This window comes from Gymnoscopelus microlampas, assembly GCF_963454915.1.
Source record: "Gymnoscopelus microlampas genome assembly, chromosome: 19".
NCBI classification, from domain to species: Eukaryota; Metazoa; Chordata; class Actinopteri; order Myctophiformes; family Myctophidae; genus Gymnoscopelus; species Gymnoscopelus microlampas.
Window position 1 is genome coordinate 11422287 of NC_139956.1, and position 18966 is coordinate 11441252.

General features: G+C 40.1%; 1 protein-coding gene across 1 annotated transcript in view; it reads right to left on the minus strand.

Moving 5' to 3' along the window:
* LOC311034377 (phospholipid-transporting ATPase ABCA1) overlaps positions 1-18966 on the minus strand; it is a gene marked incomplete at its 5' end in the record, with an annotated part of 244246 nt that overhangs the window by 125290 nt on the left and 99990 nt on the right. Inside the window, 3 exons of the mRNA XM_084042257.1 lie at positions 1361-1550; positions 4144-4242; positions 12612-12739. Of these exons, the coding sequence (XP_083898383.1) occupies positions 1361-1550; positions 4144-4242; positions 12612-12739 (417 nt within the window). The remainder of the gene's footprint in view (positions 1-1360; positions 1551-4143; positions 4243-12611; positions 12740-18966) is intronic.

The window sequence follows — 18966 nt, forward strand, 5'->3', positions numbered from 1 at the left end:
CGATGCTATCTTTCAGAGAGATACAAAATGCAGTCATATGATACGAAACCTGATTAAACAGCCGATGTTCAATCCAATAAAATGTTGCTGGGTCTTGGGTCAATCCATCGAGACCCAAGTCAAACACTCATTGTTCAATGTTGCGTAATGGCTTTAGATATGGAGGCTGGTGACCGGGGAGGTTGCTGGAGGGGGCTCTACCCCCATTGATTACGGCCAGGATAGATAGATGCCCGCCGGGGGATGAGCCCTTCCAGCATTCGCCACGGTTGCGTTTTGCCATGTATGTCGTTAGGGTAATGGGCCATAAAACATTGCCATTGATTTCTGAGGGAAGCAAGCCAAACGTAGGCGAACCAACACCGGGCCCACTGGAGGTATGTGGGCAACAGTTGAGGCACTGTGCAAGCTCAGCGCTATGCTGGCACTGCATGCAAGAACCGGTTCAAAGAGGGGTCATGTCGTGAAGTCAGTTCAAGATGAATTCCCTCAAAGGAAGCATTAGTCAGGAGGATACAAACTGGAGGAGGAAATGCTAAATGGATACCTGCTGTAGGTTGAAATTTAAGGGGTGGGTTGTTATATTCTTATATTTATCTTGGACATAATGTCTATGCTTGTTGAAAATGGAGGCCATTCAATATAAATGACATTCTTTGCAATTTAGTACATTTTAATCAATATTCACATAAATAAAAATATGCTGACCGTACAGCAGCTTTCTGTTAAGTATCAAGATCAGTTTTTTGGGGCAGTCGATGGGAAGACGATGACTTATGATTTATTTTATGAATTTCAGACACTGTATGAATACAGTCGATCTATTAGCTCACAGGCAGATTTGAGTTTCGGCCAGAGGGATCAGTACAGGATCAGTGCCCCAGAAGCAGACAAGGGTTCAATTCGTCCTCAAAAGGCACTTGGTGGACAAGGGATCGACTCACCCTGGCTGTTGCAGGGATGAAATCTATAACCCTACAGTCAGTGGCGGAAAAAGTACTACAATGTTTGACTTAAGTAAAAGTATCAATAGATGCAATGTAGAAGTACTCTGTTACAAGTAAAAGTCCGGAATTCAAAATGTACTTGAGTAAAAGTACTCTTTATGCAGAAGGTCCCATTTCACAAGTTTTCAAATGTGTAAAATGTATAAAAATCCTTTGAAAATTGCAGATCTACAAGCTCACAACGCGGCGGTTGTGAGCTTGTAGATCGGCTATTTTCAAATTGCCAAAGTACCTCAAAACTGTACTTAAGTACAGTACTTGAGCACATGTACTTAGTTACTTTCCACCACCGGTAACCCGTAATAAGAAACATAATAACTTAAGGGTATTGTCCAGTTCCAGCTGTCACTAACCTGAGGTGGGGGGAGTCCTCCAGCGCCCGGTGGACAGTCCGGTAACATGATGGTCTTTGTAGCCGTGCTGCACTGACAGTTAGGCGAGGGGTTAGCCATGGTCCAGTTCCCATTCAGGAAGATGTCACTGATTGACTGGTCAACGGGCGGAGTGAACCAATCATTCTGACTGGAGACACATGGGAGGTCGCTGAAGGAAAAAAACAGAGAGGATTAGGATTGTTGTATAGACGAAGCTACAGTAGGAAGCAGTGTTGGTTTTGACAGCACATTTTGATTTAGTTTTAGTCATAGTCTTTTGAATAAAACTCTGTTTAGTTTTAGTCGTTTAGACATCTGAAATGTTTTATTATTATTTTTTCTGTGTGTCATTTTTAGATAAAAAATAGCAGATATACAAGCTCATAGCGCGGCACTCGTTGCCGCGCTATGAGCTTGTATATCTGCTATTTTTTATTTTGTCTCATTTTGGTCGAATAAATATCATAAGATTATAGTCGACTAAATCTACAGTTGATTTCGTCGACTAAAATGTATTTTGGCGGTGCCTTGATGGTGTCGTAATGGCTGATTTTACACTTGGTTGCATGCTGAAAATAGCCGATCTACAAGCTCACAACGCGTCGCGCTGCGACGCGTTGTGAGCTTGTAGATCGGCTATTTTCAGAGCGCAACACCTGAGCTCAACCAAACATAAAATGACTCGTCTTTTAGTGCTACTGGATCTCTCCTCCACTAGTCCCTCACTAACATCTTAGTCAAGTTTCTATTTGTTGCCGAAATTGTCAATATATTTAGTCTTAGTTTTAGTCATCATACTGTAGGTTAGTTTATGTTTAGTTTCCGTCCGTGAAAAAAGGTAGTCGACGAACATTTTTCAACACTGCTAGGAAGAAGTACAGAAGTGCAAACACATGTAGTAGACACACACACACACACACGCACAAACAACTATATGAGAGAAGAAATGACAGTGGTGCTGGTGGAGACACACAAGGCCTGGAGTCATTTCGGTACACTCTTATCTTGAGAACTCGTTTTCCTTCATTTTGAGTGTTGCTAAGGAAGACGTGATGAGACGGCGGGCTGGTACCTCAACATGTTCACACTCATGAGACTTGACAGCGTGGCTTCTACGCTGTAGCTAAGTCAGTAGATATCCCAGTCTAAAACAACAGCGTTGAACCAAAGTGCTGTACACTCAGTCAACAAATAAACAATAACAAGTTGGAGTTTTCAAACGTGCATTCAAACACAGGCAAGGTTTGAGAGGCTCTAACATGGGGTGGAAGCTCTTTCCACAGTTTGGGCGCTACAGCGCAAAATGATCCGTCTCCCCTGGTCTTCAGCCTTGTTTGTAGGACCAGAAGAAATGACTGGTCAGTAGACCCTAAGACCCTTGTTATGTAGGGTTATTGGGAGGTGTGACTGACAACTATCACACCACAGCACACACATCACTGTGTATCCACGCAATACAACACAAGTCATACAGTCCCCAAACAAATGAATTAATGTATGAGTTGAATAAAGTGAATACATCAGACTGGTGTAGTAAATGTTTGAGGGGTTTCATCTCAACTGCTAGTGTAAATGTCTCGAGTCAAAGGCGATGAATATTTGAAGGATGTTGAGTATTAGGCCTGCATTTAATGACATGCACTGCATTAAAACAGTGTGAGCTTGTGTGCTGGGAAAGAACTCAAACACAAAATGGACCACACAGGGAATAAGTGCTCCACGGCTTCTGCACATGGCAAAATTTGCATAACATTTTCTTTTTGTTTAGATTTCCAAGTTGGAAAAGCCTTTTTTTCCATTATCATTCACCCTGTTCAACAATGGTCTGGGGAACATGCACGGCATCCCAAAAGCATTGATTAAATTTGCTCTCGGAAATTGGATTACATAATTACTGTACACCGAGCGCTCCGTTCAGAGCACGGCGTAACTTGTCTTTTTTTCATGCGTTGTTCTGCAAATGGGTTGTTGTCCATGCTGAGGCTTATTGGAATGGAAATAGACACACGCACATGCATGAATATTTGGATACATAGGTGTGCACAAATGCATGCATACATGCACGTACGGTTCACACTTACACACAGCTGTGTACAGTAGCTGTGTGCATGCGAACACAGACACAGAAATTGGGCTAAATGTTTCAGAATGAATATGGGTTAGGTATACACAAACAAGCAGTGTTGATTTTTACAGCAAATTTTGATTTAGTTTAAAAAAAAATCCATTTAGTATTTTAGTCATCTGAAATGTTTTAGAATGTTTTAATACCATAAGATTATAGTCGACAAAATCTGCAGTTGATTTAGTCGACTATAATGTATTTTGGCGGTGCCATGATGGCGTCGTAATACCTGATTTTACACTTGGTTGCATGCTGAAAATAGCCGATCTACAAGCTTGTGAGCTTGTAGATCTGCTATTTTCAGAGAGTAACACCTGAGCGCAACCAAACATAAAATGACTTGTCTTTTAGTTCTACTAGATCTCTTCTCTACTATAGTCCCTCCCTCACATGTTAGTCTAGTTTTTATTTGTTGACCAAATTGTCAGTATATTTAGTCTTAGTTTTAGTCATCATAGCTTAGTTTTTATTTAGTTTTCGGCAGTGAAAAAAGGTAGTCGACGAACATTTTTCGTCATCGTTTTAGTCGACGAAATCAACACCGCAAACAAGCCCACAAATGCATGCCTGGGGTAGTTTTGGCAACACCCCTTGGTGCTTCAGTTTACCAGTGCACTAAGGAAGGGTTCGTACTTACGGTATGGGGTCTCCAGTCATGCAGCGACTCCCAAAGCCTGGGTTGTTTACAAGGGAGTCCACCACACGATCCACCTCCGGGATTTTAGGTCCATCCTTACTGGAAAAAAAAGTATTTAAAGTAAACATCTTAGTCTCAAAGTCGATCCCTCGCAGTCATCAATGTAAACTTAACCCATTAAGACCTGGAACGCATCTGTGTCATTTTTAGATTTGAGCTAAAAAGACATATTTTACACTTTTGGCTATTCAAAAATAGCAGATATACAAGCTCATAGCGCGGCACCGAGTGCCGTGCTATGAGCTTGTAGATCTGCTATTTTTGAAAAATCGTGAAAATGTGTGCAAATCTTTGATATATATATATTTTTTTTTAAAGGGAACATTTTTAACTCAAATCTTTGCTTCTGGTGGTCCCTGGGACAAAATATTTTCAGATGGGGGTCCGCGGCCAAATACATATAATTCTGGGGGTCCTTGACATGAAAACTATTGAGCACCACTGATATAGAAACATACGTTTTTTCAGAATAATGTTGGGATTTATACGAGACATGTAGAATCGGCCTCAGGTCTTGGGTTAAAACCTGCCCGGCCTTTTTATCTGCAGGCCAGATATGACAAACATAAATCACCCATGATTCTCCCATGTTTTTCACACCTACGGCCATTTTTTACGTGATGTTATGTATGGATATGCATGGGGCCTCTCCGTCGCATACTTTGATCTGTTGTCTACTCTGCACGAAGCCTGTAAGCTTACAGACGCGTATACTGTAGCTCAGTTCCGGACTACTCCTAACACTATGGACCAGAGCTATGCATCAAACAGAACAGTACACAGCAAAGAAGAAAGAAGGTACAAGGAAAATAACACAGCACTAGGGTAGCGCTACCAGAAAAATGCATGTGAAGTTTGCAGACGTAGTAGCCAAGTCTCTCCACGGAAAATAAATAAATAACTAGAAAAGGTGCTCTCAGAGCACAGGTCTCCGCCAGGTCAGGTAGGATATTGTGGCCTCCTGGTGGCGCTAAAATAGGCCAATGTGAAAAGGGTGCCATCACTTCTTAGGCCTTTCACGGCAATCAGACACTGCATTCATGATTTCAGGCATTTTGTTCCAAAAATGTGTTTTGCTAAATTAGACCTGCTGGTGGCGCTATAACAGGCCAATGTGAAAAGGGAGGCATTTCTTCCTCGGTTTAGTGGGAATATGCGTGCAAAATGTCACTGAAATTGCATGCTGCGTTCATGATTTGAGGCATTTTCTTCAAAACGAACCAATCCCGCAAACTTTGGAAGACAATCTTAGGCAATCAGGATGGAATATAAATCGAACAGATCCGTGTTGATCACATGACTATAGAGATACTGTGTACCAATTTGTGTGATGTTTGGACTATATCTGTAGGAGTAGTATCAAAAAATGTGTTTCGCACAAATCGGCTTCCTGGTGGCGCTATAACAGGCCAATCTGAAAAGAGGGTTAGGGTTAGGGTTCTGATTTGGCACCCAGGGAGTGTGTGTGCACAGTTTCGCAGTGACCGGGCCAACGGTGCGTGAGATCAGCTGCTCACAGACAGAAGGACGGACGGACGGACACACGGACGGACGGACAGGGTGCAAAACATACTCTCTCGCCATGCCTCTCTGCCTGCCGGAGACAATAATAATATCCAGCGGATATCTTTTTGAGCTGACAGTGATTATTATTTTCCTATGTGTGATGTGTATTCAGTTTGGGGAAATAATCATATTAGCTTATTAGTTCATGTTGGCTGGGGCTGGTTGAATCACTTTGCCCTATAGTGGATGAAATGGTCGAATCTCAATTTAGACTCAATTTAGTACGGAGTGAAGTAGACCTATGTGGACGCTTGCAATTGTAATGTATGGCCACACACACGAGAGTACAAAGTAAATGGACATGACAGAAGCCATGGCCAGCCGGCCTACCCAAAGGAACTCTGGGAGTTGGAGGCATTGACTGAATCGTGAAGATTTGCAGACACACTACATGGTAATTGTGGGTTATCGCGCGTGCCATGGCATTGATTGTTTCGCAGAGGGCTTTGGTTTAGTGAATCAGTGCGGATTACATGATCGTTAGATGTAAATCCATCTGAAGATCCAAGGGGGTCTGAAGGGAGATTAGATATGGAGGCTGGGGCATCAGTCTTGATACGTTTCAGACGGATAACTCAATGCTGATGCAATGTGCTATCGGGATCAGTTTAATCAAGAATGAGGGTGAAATCATAGACTTGCAGAGCCTTTCCTTTGGTTGAAGACCCAGCAACTGAATTCCCAATATACCTGAATGTGCCTGATGTTTTTTTTGTTGTTGCATTAACTTAACTTAACTTGTAATGTGTGTTGTGCAACTATGTTTGCAGATATGTTCAAGACACTATAGCCTATACTGTAATATGTAAGACCTGTTGATACCACCTCAGTGGCTTGTATAGACCTACTAAACCCTATGGGTGCCAATTCTCAATTTCAATCCCATTACCGAAAACACATTACTGAATACACAAACTCTGCCCTTTATCTTTAAGGTATAGTGAGGGAGTTCTAGCATGTTTCATGAAGACCATGATGATGATTTTGTTTTGCCCGCAGTGGCTGTTGGACCCATCGACCACTGGGATTAATACGGTGTTCACTGCCTCATACAGAGGCATGTCCGTGAAGGTCACATGGTCATTTCTCCGGCCACCAGAGAGAGAGAGAGCAGTTGACGTTGTTCTATTGTAGAAATGGATTATGTGCAGCCATCTGTTTTGTCATTAACAACAGCTGGATTACTCCGCTATTCGGGGAAATTAAACTATCATTCAGTTCAATGATGAACACTTGATACACAGAAATAGAAATGGAACTAATGGTAACGCCAGATTAGAATGTTGGATGATGGTCAAAGTGAATACCAATAATAGGCAGACAAAGGTATGCCTATTAAGGCCTACCAGGCAGTCTTGTGGAAAATAAAACAGTGTGTTGAGTGTAAAAAAATGCCCCATATATATTTCGGCCATTTGAAAATAGCAGACCTACAAGCTCACAATGCGTCGGGATGTGGCACATTGTGAACTTGTAGATCTGCCATTTTCTAAAGATTTTTTTTAACACAATGAGTACTTTTACTCAAGTACATTTTGAATACGGGACTTCTACTTGTAACAGTATTTCTCCACTGCAGTATTGATACTTTTACTTAAGTAAAATATGTGGGTACTTTTTCCACCACTGGTCACACCTGAACAGGCTGTGAGAACGCTAAAAGTAGCACTTTTACTATTCATACCACACCTATGACATCAGTCAAATGCCTTACATGTTAGCGGCATACATCTTCTCTCATGTCCATGTGGGCTGCAAGACATATGAGGAACATTTGTTGCTAGACACTTTCGTGAAGCCAGTCGTCCTGTGTCGACACTCTCGTTTTTGTGTATTCAACAGATCTCTACAACACGTAGAGGCGGTGATGTTAATCAGAGAGTACTTACATCTGAATATAAATGGATTTTAATGAAGAGTTGCCTCTCTTGCTTTCTGTAAAACCTTGATTACGTCTTCCTCTTCCCAGGGCCTTATTCTGTAACTGCGTTCTTCCATCCTTATGTACGTATGTTATTAAAAGCTATGTTGTATACTTGTGTGGAGCCTATTGCAGTGGTTTTCAACCAGTGGTCCGGGGACCACCAGTGGTCCTTGGAGGGGTACCAGGGGGTCCCCGGCTAAAGTAGTTAACATAGCGTCACAATCATTTTAACCACCTAGTTTTGGCTATTAAAAAATAGCAGATATACAAGCTCATAGCGCGGCACCGAGTGCCGCGCTATGAGCTTGTAGATCTGCTATTTTTGAAAAATCCTGGAAAATGTGTGCATATCTTTGAATATATATTTTTAAAGCGAACATTTTCAGATGGGGGTCCGCGGCCAAATGTATATCAATTTAGGGGTCCTTGGCATGAAAAAAGGTTGAAAACCACTGGCCTATTGCAATGTATTTATGAATTGAGTCCTGTGAGTGACTCGTGTACATCCTCTACAAGTGAACGCATCTCTTCTGGGGTGGAAGAGCTGATGAAGGTGCGCGCATGCAGCGAGGAAGCTGTGAATGCTATTATGGACAATCACTCTAATCCCCTTCACCTGGGAGATTGTGGGAAGGCTTCAGCACCAGGGAGAATGATTGATTCATTCTCCCCCCCGGGGACAACCAGTAGACTGAGACTGTCCTTTGTGCAGCTAGCTATGAAGATGTATAACGAGTGAATCGAGGATCGTGTTGTCGCTCATCCCGCTCAGGACTAATTGCTCGGAAACAAGGAGTCCAGTACGGTATGCGTCTGTGTGTTCTCTGTACTGTTACCTGTCTTGGACTATATCGCACAGTCAATGCCGAGGGTGTTGTATATTGTATGTTGCAATCTAAAAAAATAATAATAATATATATATATATATATATATATATATATATATATATATATATATATATATATATATATATATATATATAGTTTTTTGGGGCGGTGTAGCCGCCCCCTATAAGTGAGTTTTGGACACCGACCAAAAGATTTGTGTACCCCCTAACCCTTCCATTGTTAATGCAAATCGATACTTTTGAAAAGTCAGCCAATCACATTACAGCTAGTGTCATCACCACTAACTGTAATGTGATTGGCTGACTTTGCAAATTCAGGACTGTGATTGGCTAGCGAAACACATGACACATGTGAAGCCCTATGAATAGCAGTATGGACTTTAAAAAAAGTTACTTATCCTTTTTTCAAAGTGAGTCATGTTGTGATGACCACACACCGCCCACTTCACACTGGGTGTGATTTTTTTTATTATTGACAGTAAACATGTCTTGTTGCTTTGAATATGAGTGCTGCATCTGCTGTACTTTTGTTTCTGTAACCTGTTCTTAACTGCTGTAGTGTCTTTGGAGACAGAATTTCCCCCATGGGATCAATAAAGGTCTTATCTTAACTCTGTATGGGTTGTGAATAATTCCTTATACTGTACTGCACTGTACGTAACTAGCAATTATGAAGTATTATGATACAGTACTTGACCGTATAAGTCATTATAAAATGCTTGATTATTGTTATAAAGCATTATGACAATTTGAGTGTATATATAACTATAATTATACACTGTTATAAGTCAATTATAATGCATTAGAAGTATGTTCAAAATGCTTTATAAACATGGACTTCATCGAAAGTGGTTCCGTAATTTCTATTATAAGATCATTTTCAAGGGCACCTTGCATACATCTTTGGGGGGGTAGGGTATACCACCTGGTACCTATCAGCACATGGTTTTCTGCCCCTTCCGCATCCTAATAATTCCACTTCCATATCAGCGGTAATACTGCCCGAAAATTAAGAAAGGCTGTAGTTCTGCTGTGAGGATGAAAACCCACTTCGAGTACAAAACGATATGAATCATTATCTTCAACCGCTCAACTAAAATGGGTCATTGGTATTAACGAGGTATGCAGTACACTGATGCTCACCTGAGTCAACTAGTAAGGTGCAGATGCAGAACGCTCTAGTTAGCACCGCCATCATGAGGGAATAATATGTGTTAAAGCATCTCAAGGGAAAAGGCAGTTTTGGTAATTGACCGTGGGGAATGTGAAAGCCATAAAGGAAGCGGGCACATAATTGTGTAACACAAGATCAGTTCCTGCTCATTTCTGATGACTTCTGCATCTACGCTTGGAACCTTACATATACATATATACATGCCAGCATTTTACTGCCTAAAAGTATTAATACTGCATTGTAGAAATACTCTGTTACAAGTAAAAGTCCGGAATTCAAAATGTACTTGCGTAAAAGTACAACAGTATTGGTATCAAAATGTACTCAAAAGTACCAAAAGTAGAAAGTAGTCATTATGCAGGATGTCCCATTTCAAAAGTTTTCAAATCAATAAAATGTCTAGAAATCTTTTGAAAATAGCAGATCTACAAGCTCACAATGTCACATTGTGAGCTTGTAGATCGGCTATTTTCAAATGGGCGAAATGTATATAGGGCTGAAGTGGTTAATGTATGTTTAGTAATAATAATCAAAATCTACAAAGTAACTAGTAACTAAAGTTTTCAAATAATTTTACTGTAGATGTAGATATAGTGGAGTAGAAGTAAAAGTATTGGAAATTGGAAATACTCAAGTAAAGTACAAATACCTCAAAATTGTACTTAAGTACAGTACTTGAGTAAATGCACTTAGTTACTTTACACCACTGGTATATACTGGACTTTATCTAAATTTAAAAAAAAAACTAATCATTACCGCACTTTTAGTTTTCCAAATAAGTTGAGGGGAGATTGTGGTTTCCGCGCCAATGTGCAAAGGCCCCGCCGCCGCCAGTCTATTGAAAACGCCCATCTGGATCTATTAGAATGCAATGATCTCCTCTGGATAGAATAAAGCATACTGCCATGGAATACCAATGAGGCCCAGGCACAGTACATCCAATAAAACACGTTGTCACACTGCTGCAGATGGATGCCGTACGCGTACGGTTGTGCTGACGCGATCCTAGCATGAAATATTCAACATGTTACTTTTGTCACACTTTTTGTGATGTATAACAGTTCGGCAAATTCCGCTGTGAGAATAAATAACGTTACACACGCAAATACATCCAAACTTTTCCATAGAAGAATTCAAACTTGCCAGAAGTTTCTTTTTTTTCTTTACTTTTTGAGACATTTAACCCCTTGAGACCTGAAGCTGATTCTACATGTCTCCTGAATCTCAACAGTTTTCTGAAAAACCTATGTTTCTATATCAGTGGTTCTCAAACTTTTTCATGTCAAGGACCCCCGGCCAAAATGATATGTATTTGGCCACGGACCCCCATCAAAATATTTTGTTCCAGGGACCCCCCAGAAGCAAAGATTTGAGTTAAAAATGTTCGCTTTAAAAATATATATTTTCAAAGATTTGCACACATTTTCACGAACTTTCAAAAAATAGCAGATATACAAGCTCATAGCGCGGCACTCGGTGCCGCGCTATGAGCTTGTAGATCTGCTATTTTTGAATAGCCCAAAGTGTAAAATAATGCTTTTTAGCTCAAATCTAAAAATGAGACAGTTCCAGGTCTCAATGGGTTAAACTGAAACAAGAATGAACGTGTCAAAAGAGTTAACGTTAAAAAAAGACAAGAAAAAACTAAACAAAAAATAATCTATTTTCCAACCTTTTACCAAGTGCCAGGATGATTACTTTAGATAAACCCGGTTTCACATAACAGTATGTTTAATTATCTTGTGACACCTACAAAGTGGATTTTCGAGATTGTAGCTGCCAAGGGAAATGGGAAAACCTGCCCCGGTGGAAAACACAATGACAGCTTGATGTTACAAGAAATGAAATGTGAACGCCGAACGCCACGCAGAGGTGGCGCTTTGATGGTTTTAGACAGATAACAGATGATACATATTAGAATTCAAAACGTGGGAATCAGCAGCACTTATGTTGTTAAAGAAGAGGTGCGATTATGATGTTGCCACTTTGAGCACACTGGTGTTGAGAATATAGGGGGAGGAATTACATCTATAGATGATGACAGAATCTGTCATTTTGGCAGGAATGCCAGCTCTAGTTTCTATGAAAAAAAGCTGGTTGGTATAGTTTCTGGTTTGGGTGCAACAAGAAGAAAACAACTCAAAATCTAAATGTGTATAGCCGTATCAGCGTTACCCGTCAAAAGCATTTACAGGCCCACGCTTAACCGACAAAACAAAAAACCCAGTTCTTAGACACTGAATAAAGCGAGGAAAAACTCCCAAGAAGAAAATGAAAATAAAGTATCGGAACAGAGGAGGACCTCCTTCCAGGGTAGACAGGCATGCAAATAGGGACAAATAGTACACAGGCGTGGGCAATATCCAAAATGCAAAAACAAACAAAATAACACAATTATTAATGACACTACAAATATAATAAACAACATCATAATTGTTAACCCATTCAATCCGGGAACGCATCTCTGTCATTTTAGATTTCTTTGGCTATTCAAAAAATAGCAGATCTACAAGCTCATAGCGCGGCATGATCTGCTATTTTTGAAAAATCTTTAAAATTTGTGCAATTATTTTAATATATATATGTTTTAAAGTGAACATTTGTAACTCATATCTTTGCTTCTGGGGCTCCCTTGAACAAAATATTTTACAAATGTTCGCTTTAAAAATATATATATATTCAAAGATTTGCACACATTTTCACAAAAACAGCAGATCTACAAGCTCATAGTGTGCCACTCATAGTGTACCGTGCTATGAGCTTGTATATCTGCTGAATAGCCCAAAAAAATCTAAGATGACAGAGTTGCGTTCCCCGGTCATAATGGGTTAATTGGAATAAAATTCCAAAGTCACCATGTTCTTCCTCACCACCAGAGTCCACTTCGGTGACTCACCTGATGAAGGTGGTTTGGGGCAGTCCATACATCCAGGGCTGCAGCTCCAAACTTGGGTATTCGGCGAACGGAGGGACGATGAGGGAGAAGATGAGGGACAGGCACACGAAGAGAGCAGGCAGGACCACCTAAACAGTATAGGAAGTGAGAGGAACACGATCATGTGAATACCAATGTATTCCCATGTCAAAGTGTGTGCATCTCGCTACGATGCTGAACATGTCTCACCTTCATCCTCGAGGAAGGACGTCACAGACTCTGAAAGTGTACAAATAGACCCCTAATTTAGCCCATTAAGACCTGGAACGCATCTGTGTCGTTTTTAGATTTGAGCTAAAAAAAAGCATTATTTTACACTTTGGCTATTCAAAAATAGCAGATATACAAGCGCATAGCGCGGCACCGAGTGCCGCGCTACGAGCTTGTAGATCTGCTATTTTTGAAAAATCGAGAAACGTTTATCAAATCTTTGAATATATATTTTTTCAAAGCCAACATTTGTAACTCAAATCTTTGCTTCTGGGGGCCCCTGGAACAACATATTTTGAGATGGGGGTCTTAGTGGGTTAACACACAAAAATTGGTACATTTGTACACTTTCAGGGTTGAAATGGCGATAGATTATTATAGACAGTTTTTCTATTAGCCGGGAGTAGAGCTCGGACACAATACAAAACAGTGACAGTGATACTGTGCCATGTTATTAGGACCTAGTTTAATTAGCAAATGCTTGCAATGATGGGTTATATTTAACCATGGTAATGTAATAAAAGTCACCTTTACTTACATAGTACATTATTTTAAAACAACAGAGTTGACCCAACATGCTTCCCAATACAGGCATATAACAAAACAATCATAATCCATAAAAGCAAGACTAAAATGGAAAATACATCACTATGAAATTATAAAAGCAAAAGCAAAAGTAGTAAAAATTACGCATCACAAATAAATTAAGAGTGGACTTGACAAACAAAAATCATGGGGCAAACTCAGATTGAAATAAATTCTATTATTTTGTCAATGTCAATGACTTAATTATGGGATAGGAGCATATTCCAGAGCCTTGGGGCAGCAAGAGAATGCCAAGTCACTGAGAACTAAGAGATGTTATGAGGAGGACCTGGGGGGCGAATCTGGAAATAGCAGATCAGAGATGCTAATCCATTTAGGATCGTAAATACATTCTGTATTTCACTTACTTAATATTAAGGTCCAGTAATGCTTACCATACCTTAATATGAGATACGTGAAATACATTATTATTCTACATCATATATACTAGTATAATATAATATATAATATATAGTATAATGCAAAATGCCTAGCGTGTGCATGTGTGTGTAGGCGGGAGGGTACACAGCCATATCAATGCAAGTGATGCAAGATGAATTCCATCACCCCAGCCTCCATGTGCCCTATAACTGCCGGATGTGTGGGATTAAACCGCCCTTACCTGGGCACCCATTAATATGCTCCCCGCCAACTTGTTTTGGCTGCTGTGAAGGCATTATGAGTTTGATTAAACACTTCCAAATGCCTCCCGTCATCATACTGTACGCCCACTCGGGCATAATTAATTTCTCGCTATTCTCTCACTACTTTATTTTTTTAACCGTCCCAGAACACCCCCCACCCCACACACACACACACACACACACACACACACACTTATCTCTCCCCCATGTAAGTGTTCTGTTTTCAATTCTTTGTCAAAGCTGAAAAATATCAAACAAAAGAGATCACGGACAGAATGCAAGATGCCGTTATTGTTTAATAACGTCTAGGGTGACACACACACACACACACACACACACACACACACACACACACACACACACACACACACACACACACACACACACACACACACACACACACACACACACACACACACACACACACACACACACACACACAGTGGAGGATACCTAATATCAGAGGGGGGAGGTTTGCCTACACTTGATTAATTGTGGTGCTGCAATTCGCCGAGCCAATTCCAGATGATAAAGTTGAAAAATACACTCCTATTTACGGCACAGAGCAACGGCTATGGAAATGGAAGGAAGATCAAGGGGTGGAAATGAGACTCTGCACTTAACACTTAACAGGATATACTTTGTTGTGCATCGAATAGCAAAAATAGCCATGAGTTACATCTGATGTTTTTTACCAAATGTTGCAGAATGTTCGCCTATTATGACACGCCCAGAATAGGGACGCAAGGGATCATGTGGTTAGTGGCAACACACAAAAGAGGGGACAATATTCCCTCTCAACCTTTCACATTCTCTCTCTCTCTCTCTCTCTCCCCCCCTCTCTCTCTCTCTAGACAGTGCAGTAATTGCAGGTGACAGCTGGTGCTTCTATTGTGTGAGAGAGGCAAACAAAGGGGGGAAAAGTCATTATGTTCGCAAAAAGCAAAGCACTCGCATGAACAATGCTCAGGTTTATCACCTTCTCAAGTTCAGTGAAGATTTTTTTTTTTTAAAGAAAGAAAAATCAGGATGAGGATTACAATACAAAGAGAGTATATAAACACCAAAACACAATTAAGATGTGTATTATTCACTGCCATGCCCAACTGGCTCATTAGATTGGCTCATTAGATTGTGTAGGCAGAGAGGAATATCATTGACATAACACTGTTTGTTTTCTCAACAAACAAGTCTGTCGAATACACTTGCAAATTAAAGCTATGCGCCCGTGTCTTAGTGCAGATACAAGTAGAAACCCTGATCAAACCTCATTAGATTTGTGTATTATGGACGGGTCGTGGCTGTATTAATAACTTCTCTTTTCAGTTATTACTGTAATAAGCCCATTATTGTCAAAAGGATGGGAGAAATAAAGAAATCGGACCCAGATTGTCAGACTGATTCATCCACAGGGAATACACAGGAAAATAATGTAATGTTAATAGCCACGTTATTAACCCTTTAAGACCGGGAACGCATCCGTGTCATTTTAGATTTCTTTGACTATTCAAAAATAGCAGATATACAAGCTCATAGCGCGGCACCGAGTGCCGCGCTATGAGCTTGTAGATCTGCTATTTTTGCAAAAGAATCGTGTAAGTGTGTGCAAATCTTTGAATATATATTTTTTACAGCGACATTTTGTAAAATATTTTGTTCCAGGGACCCCCAGAAGCAAAGATTTTAGTTACAAATGTTCACTTTAAAAATATATATATTCAAAGATTTGCACAAATTTTCACGATTTTTCAAAATAAATAGCAGATCTACAAGCTCATAGCGTGGCACTCGGTGTCGCGCTATGACCTTGTATATCTGCTACTGTTTAATAGCCAAAGCAATCTTAAAATGACACAGTCTCACTGGGTTAAACAATACTTCTACAATTTATCACACCCTAGGATAATGAAAATCCCACAATGCCGTGAAAATAAAGCAACAATCAATGAAAGAAAGCATTGCAGTCTATTAAAACGGTTACAATACTTCACAAAAAGCCATAAAACCCGAGTATAGCCTTTTCACAGTCAATACAATGTGAAATAGAGACGGATATGGGTTTTGAAATAAACCCATATCCCAAACCCATAATAGTTCCTCCTTCAGTCACTGGACATCACAAGCATATTGTCTCTGTCGGGTGGAAAACCTCATATGACCAAAACATTTTTAATCCTCTTCAGGATAAAAAATGAAAAAAAAAAATAGCAGATCTGCAAGCTCAAAACGCATCACTTTGCACAGCGTTTCGAGCTTGTGGATCTGCTAGGGCAGTGGTTCTCAAACTTAATATTTTGTTCCAAGGACCCCCCAGAAGCAAAGATTTGAGTTACAAATGTTTGCTTTAAAAAATATATATATTCAAAGATTTGCACACATTTTCAGGATTTCTCAAGAATAGCAGATTTACAAGCTCATAGCGCGGAACTCGGTGCCGCGCTATGAGCTTGTATATCTGCTATTTTTGAATAGCCAAAGTATAAAAGGTTAAAGTGGTTAAAATGATTGTGATGCTATATTAACACATTTTCCTAGGGACCCCCTGGACCCCTGGGGGTCCCTAAACCCCACTTTGAGAACCAATGGGACTACAGAACTAAGAAAAAGGTTCAAGAGAAGTCCATGAGAGTCACACACAAGGCTGTTGTCAGTCAGAGGCTCCATCCTGTGAGCGAGCAGCGCCACATAATGTCTTTCAACTCAGTCACCATGATGATGCAACGTCCCCACAAGCTGTGCCTGTCTGGTGTCCCCTGACTTTTGTGTTCCAAAAAAATCAGTTATTATTCTGCATCTCTTTTGTATTCTCCCCTAGGTAGCACTTTCAATTGGGAGAGATAGTCTCACCACATAATAATAATATCTGCTGACAATATGTGTTGTTTTTGTCAAGTCTACACAACAGGTATTATTGGTGTAAGGGACACGACGAGGTACAGGGTGTGTCAAGGTAGTCACCGCACACACACACATGCGTTCGGGCACACGCACACATGCACAGACACACACACACACAAAGCTTTATTCCCTCTGTAGTACAAAAAACGGATGCCCTAGATTGACAGTGACTAATGGGGAGAGGTATTGCTGCAAATTACAGGAAGAACTCATGGCCGTCAGAAAAGGTGTCTGACACAAACACACAAGCGCGCGCACACACACACACACACACGTTTGTAATACTATACTTGTGAGAACAGATCGGCCATTTTACGGTGTGTGCCATCGCCGCACAACTAAGTACTGTATAAAATGGGAAAAATCTACAACCGACTACTAAATCTAACCTAAATGTCTGCTCCTAATATTAACCCCAACATGAATCTTTTTCTTGTAAACGTATCTAAAAAAAACAACCATAAAACAACCATTTTTCTTCTGAGGACCAGGAAAATGGTCCTCACAACGTCTATTCCTTAAATTCTACATACTTGTGAGAACGTTTGGTCCTCACAAGTATAGAGTAGTAATACAAACACACACACACACACACACACACACACACACACACACAGTGGCAGGTGGAGGGGGGCGGGACTCCATAATAACACGTTTTCCTCATCACTGTTGGTATTTCAATGTCAAGGCATCGTTCACAACTGATATAGGGTTAAATGTTATCCGCATGCTTTGCATACAAAACAAAATACAAATTAAGTTTGAATGTACATTAACGCAGCCCCGGCCAACTTGTGAAATGTTATTTCCCAAGTGGCTTGGGAAAATAGCCATGCGTCGATATTGGTGTTGACTCGTTGAAACGGTTTCAACTCATTGGTTTTGACTTTTGAAATTACAGTGTTTAGGAGCAACAAAACAATATGGACATTCATTTAACGGGCTAATAGCAGCCTGTCATCTTTCTAATTGGCATGATGATCACATTTAATACATAGATAATGAAAAGACGTCATTAGCATACATCAAACGCAGGAAAGACTAATTACAGTCAACACTTTGACATCCTTATACCAATTAGGTGAACAACAACTAACAGAAAGTTTTGACTCGTTTTGAATTGTTTCAAAGGTCTTGAACTTGATGTTTCTATAACTGGAGACAGAAAAAAGACCCCAGAGACTCTATATTAATAACGGCAAATAATGGATGGCATTGGTTTGTCTGCACTATGTTTGAAATATATGTGGTACACCTACAATTTTTATTTTTTTATTTTATGAATATCTTTATTAATTTAGTTCCTCTGTAATCCCTCAGGCATTGGTAAAACTTTACTTTATTGACTTTACGGTAGTTATCGCAGTGTTATTCCTTTCCATTAAACTAGTACAGTACAGAAGGTAAGTACATGATAATATTGTTTAAATCACTTTACACTATTAGGCCTTACAATCAAGTCAGAATAGCTCATAATATACTTATAACATGATGTGAGAGGTAAAAAGACCCCAACCTTAATAGCACATCTTCTAAGCACATCATTAATCAGACACATTTTCATTGAGCACTAACGGTATATTTATAGTATCATTATACTGTGTGTATTGTGCACTTACAATACTTCCCCATTCATTACCTCTGCCAACGGAGAGCTGGACGGGGTTATGTTTGTCTGGTAGCAAAATATCTGGGGAACGGGCAGCTTGATTTTCATGAAACTTGGTGGGAATGAACAACAGGCTGCCCTGAACTGATGGTTTGGGGTCAAGGTCAGAACCCAGAACCAAACCAAGTCAGACATAAAAAGAAATATATGTTATATATATATATATATATATATATTCCCCCCCCCCCACTTGAACCCTATGAATCCTTATGATAGGCTATTCTGTGAATATAGTCGATCTACAAGCTCACAACATGTCCCATTGCGAAGATATTTACTGCAGCGCACCGGTCAATTTATAATATCAGGT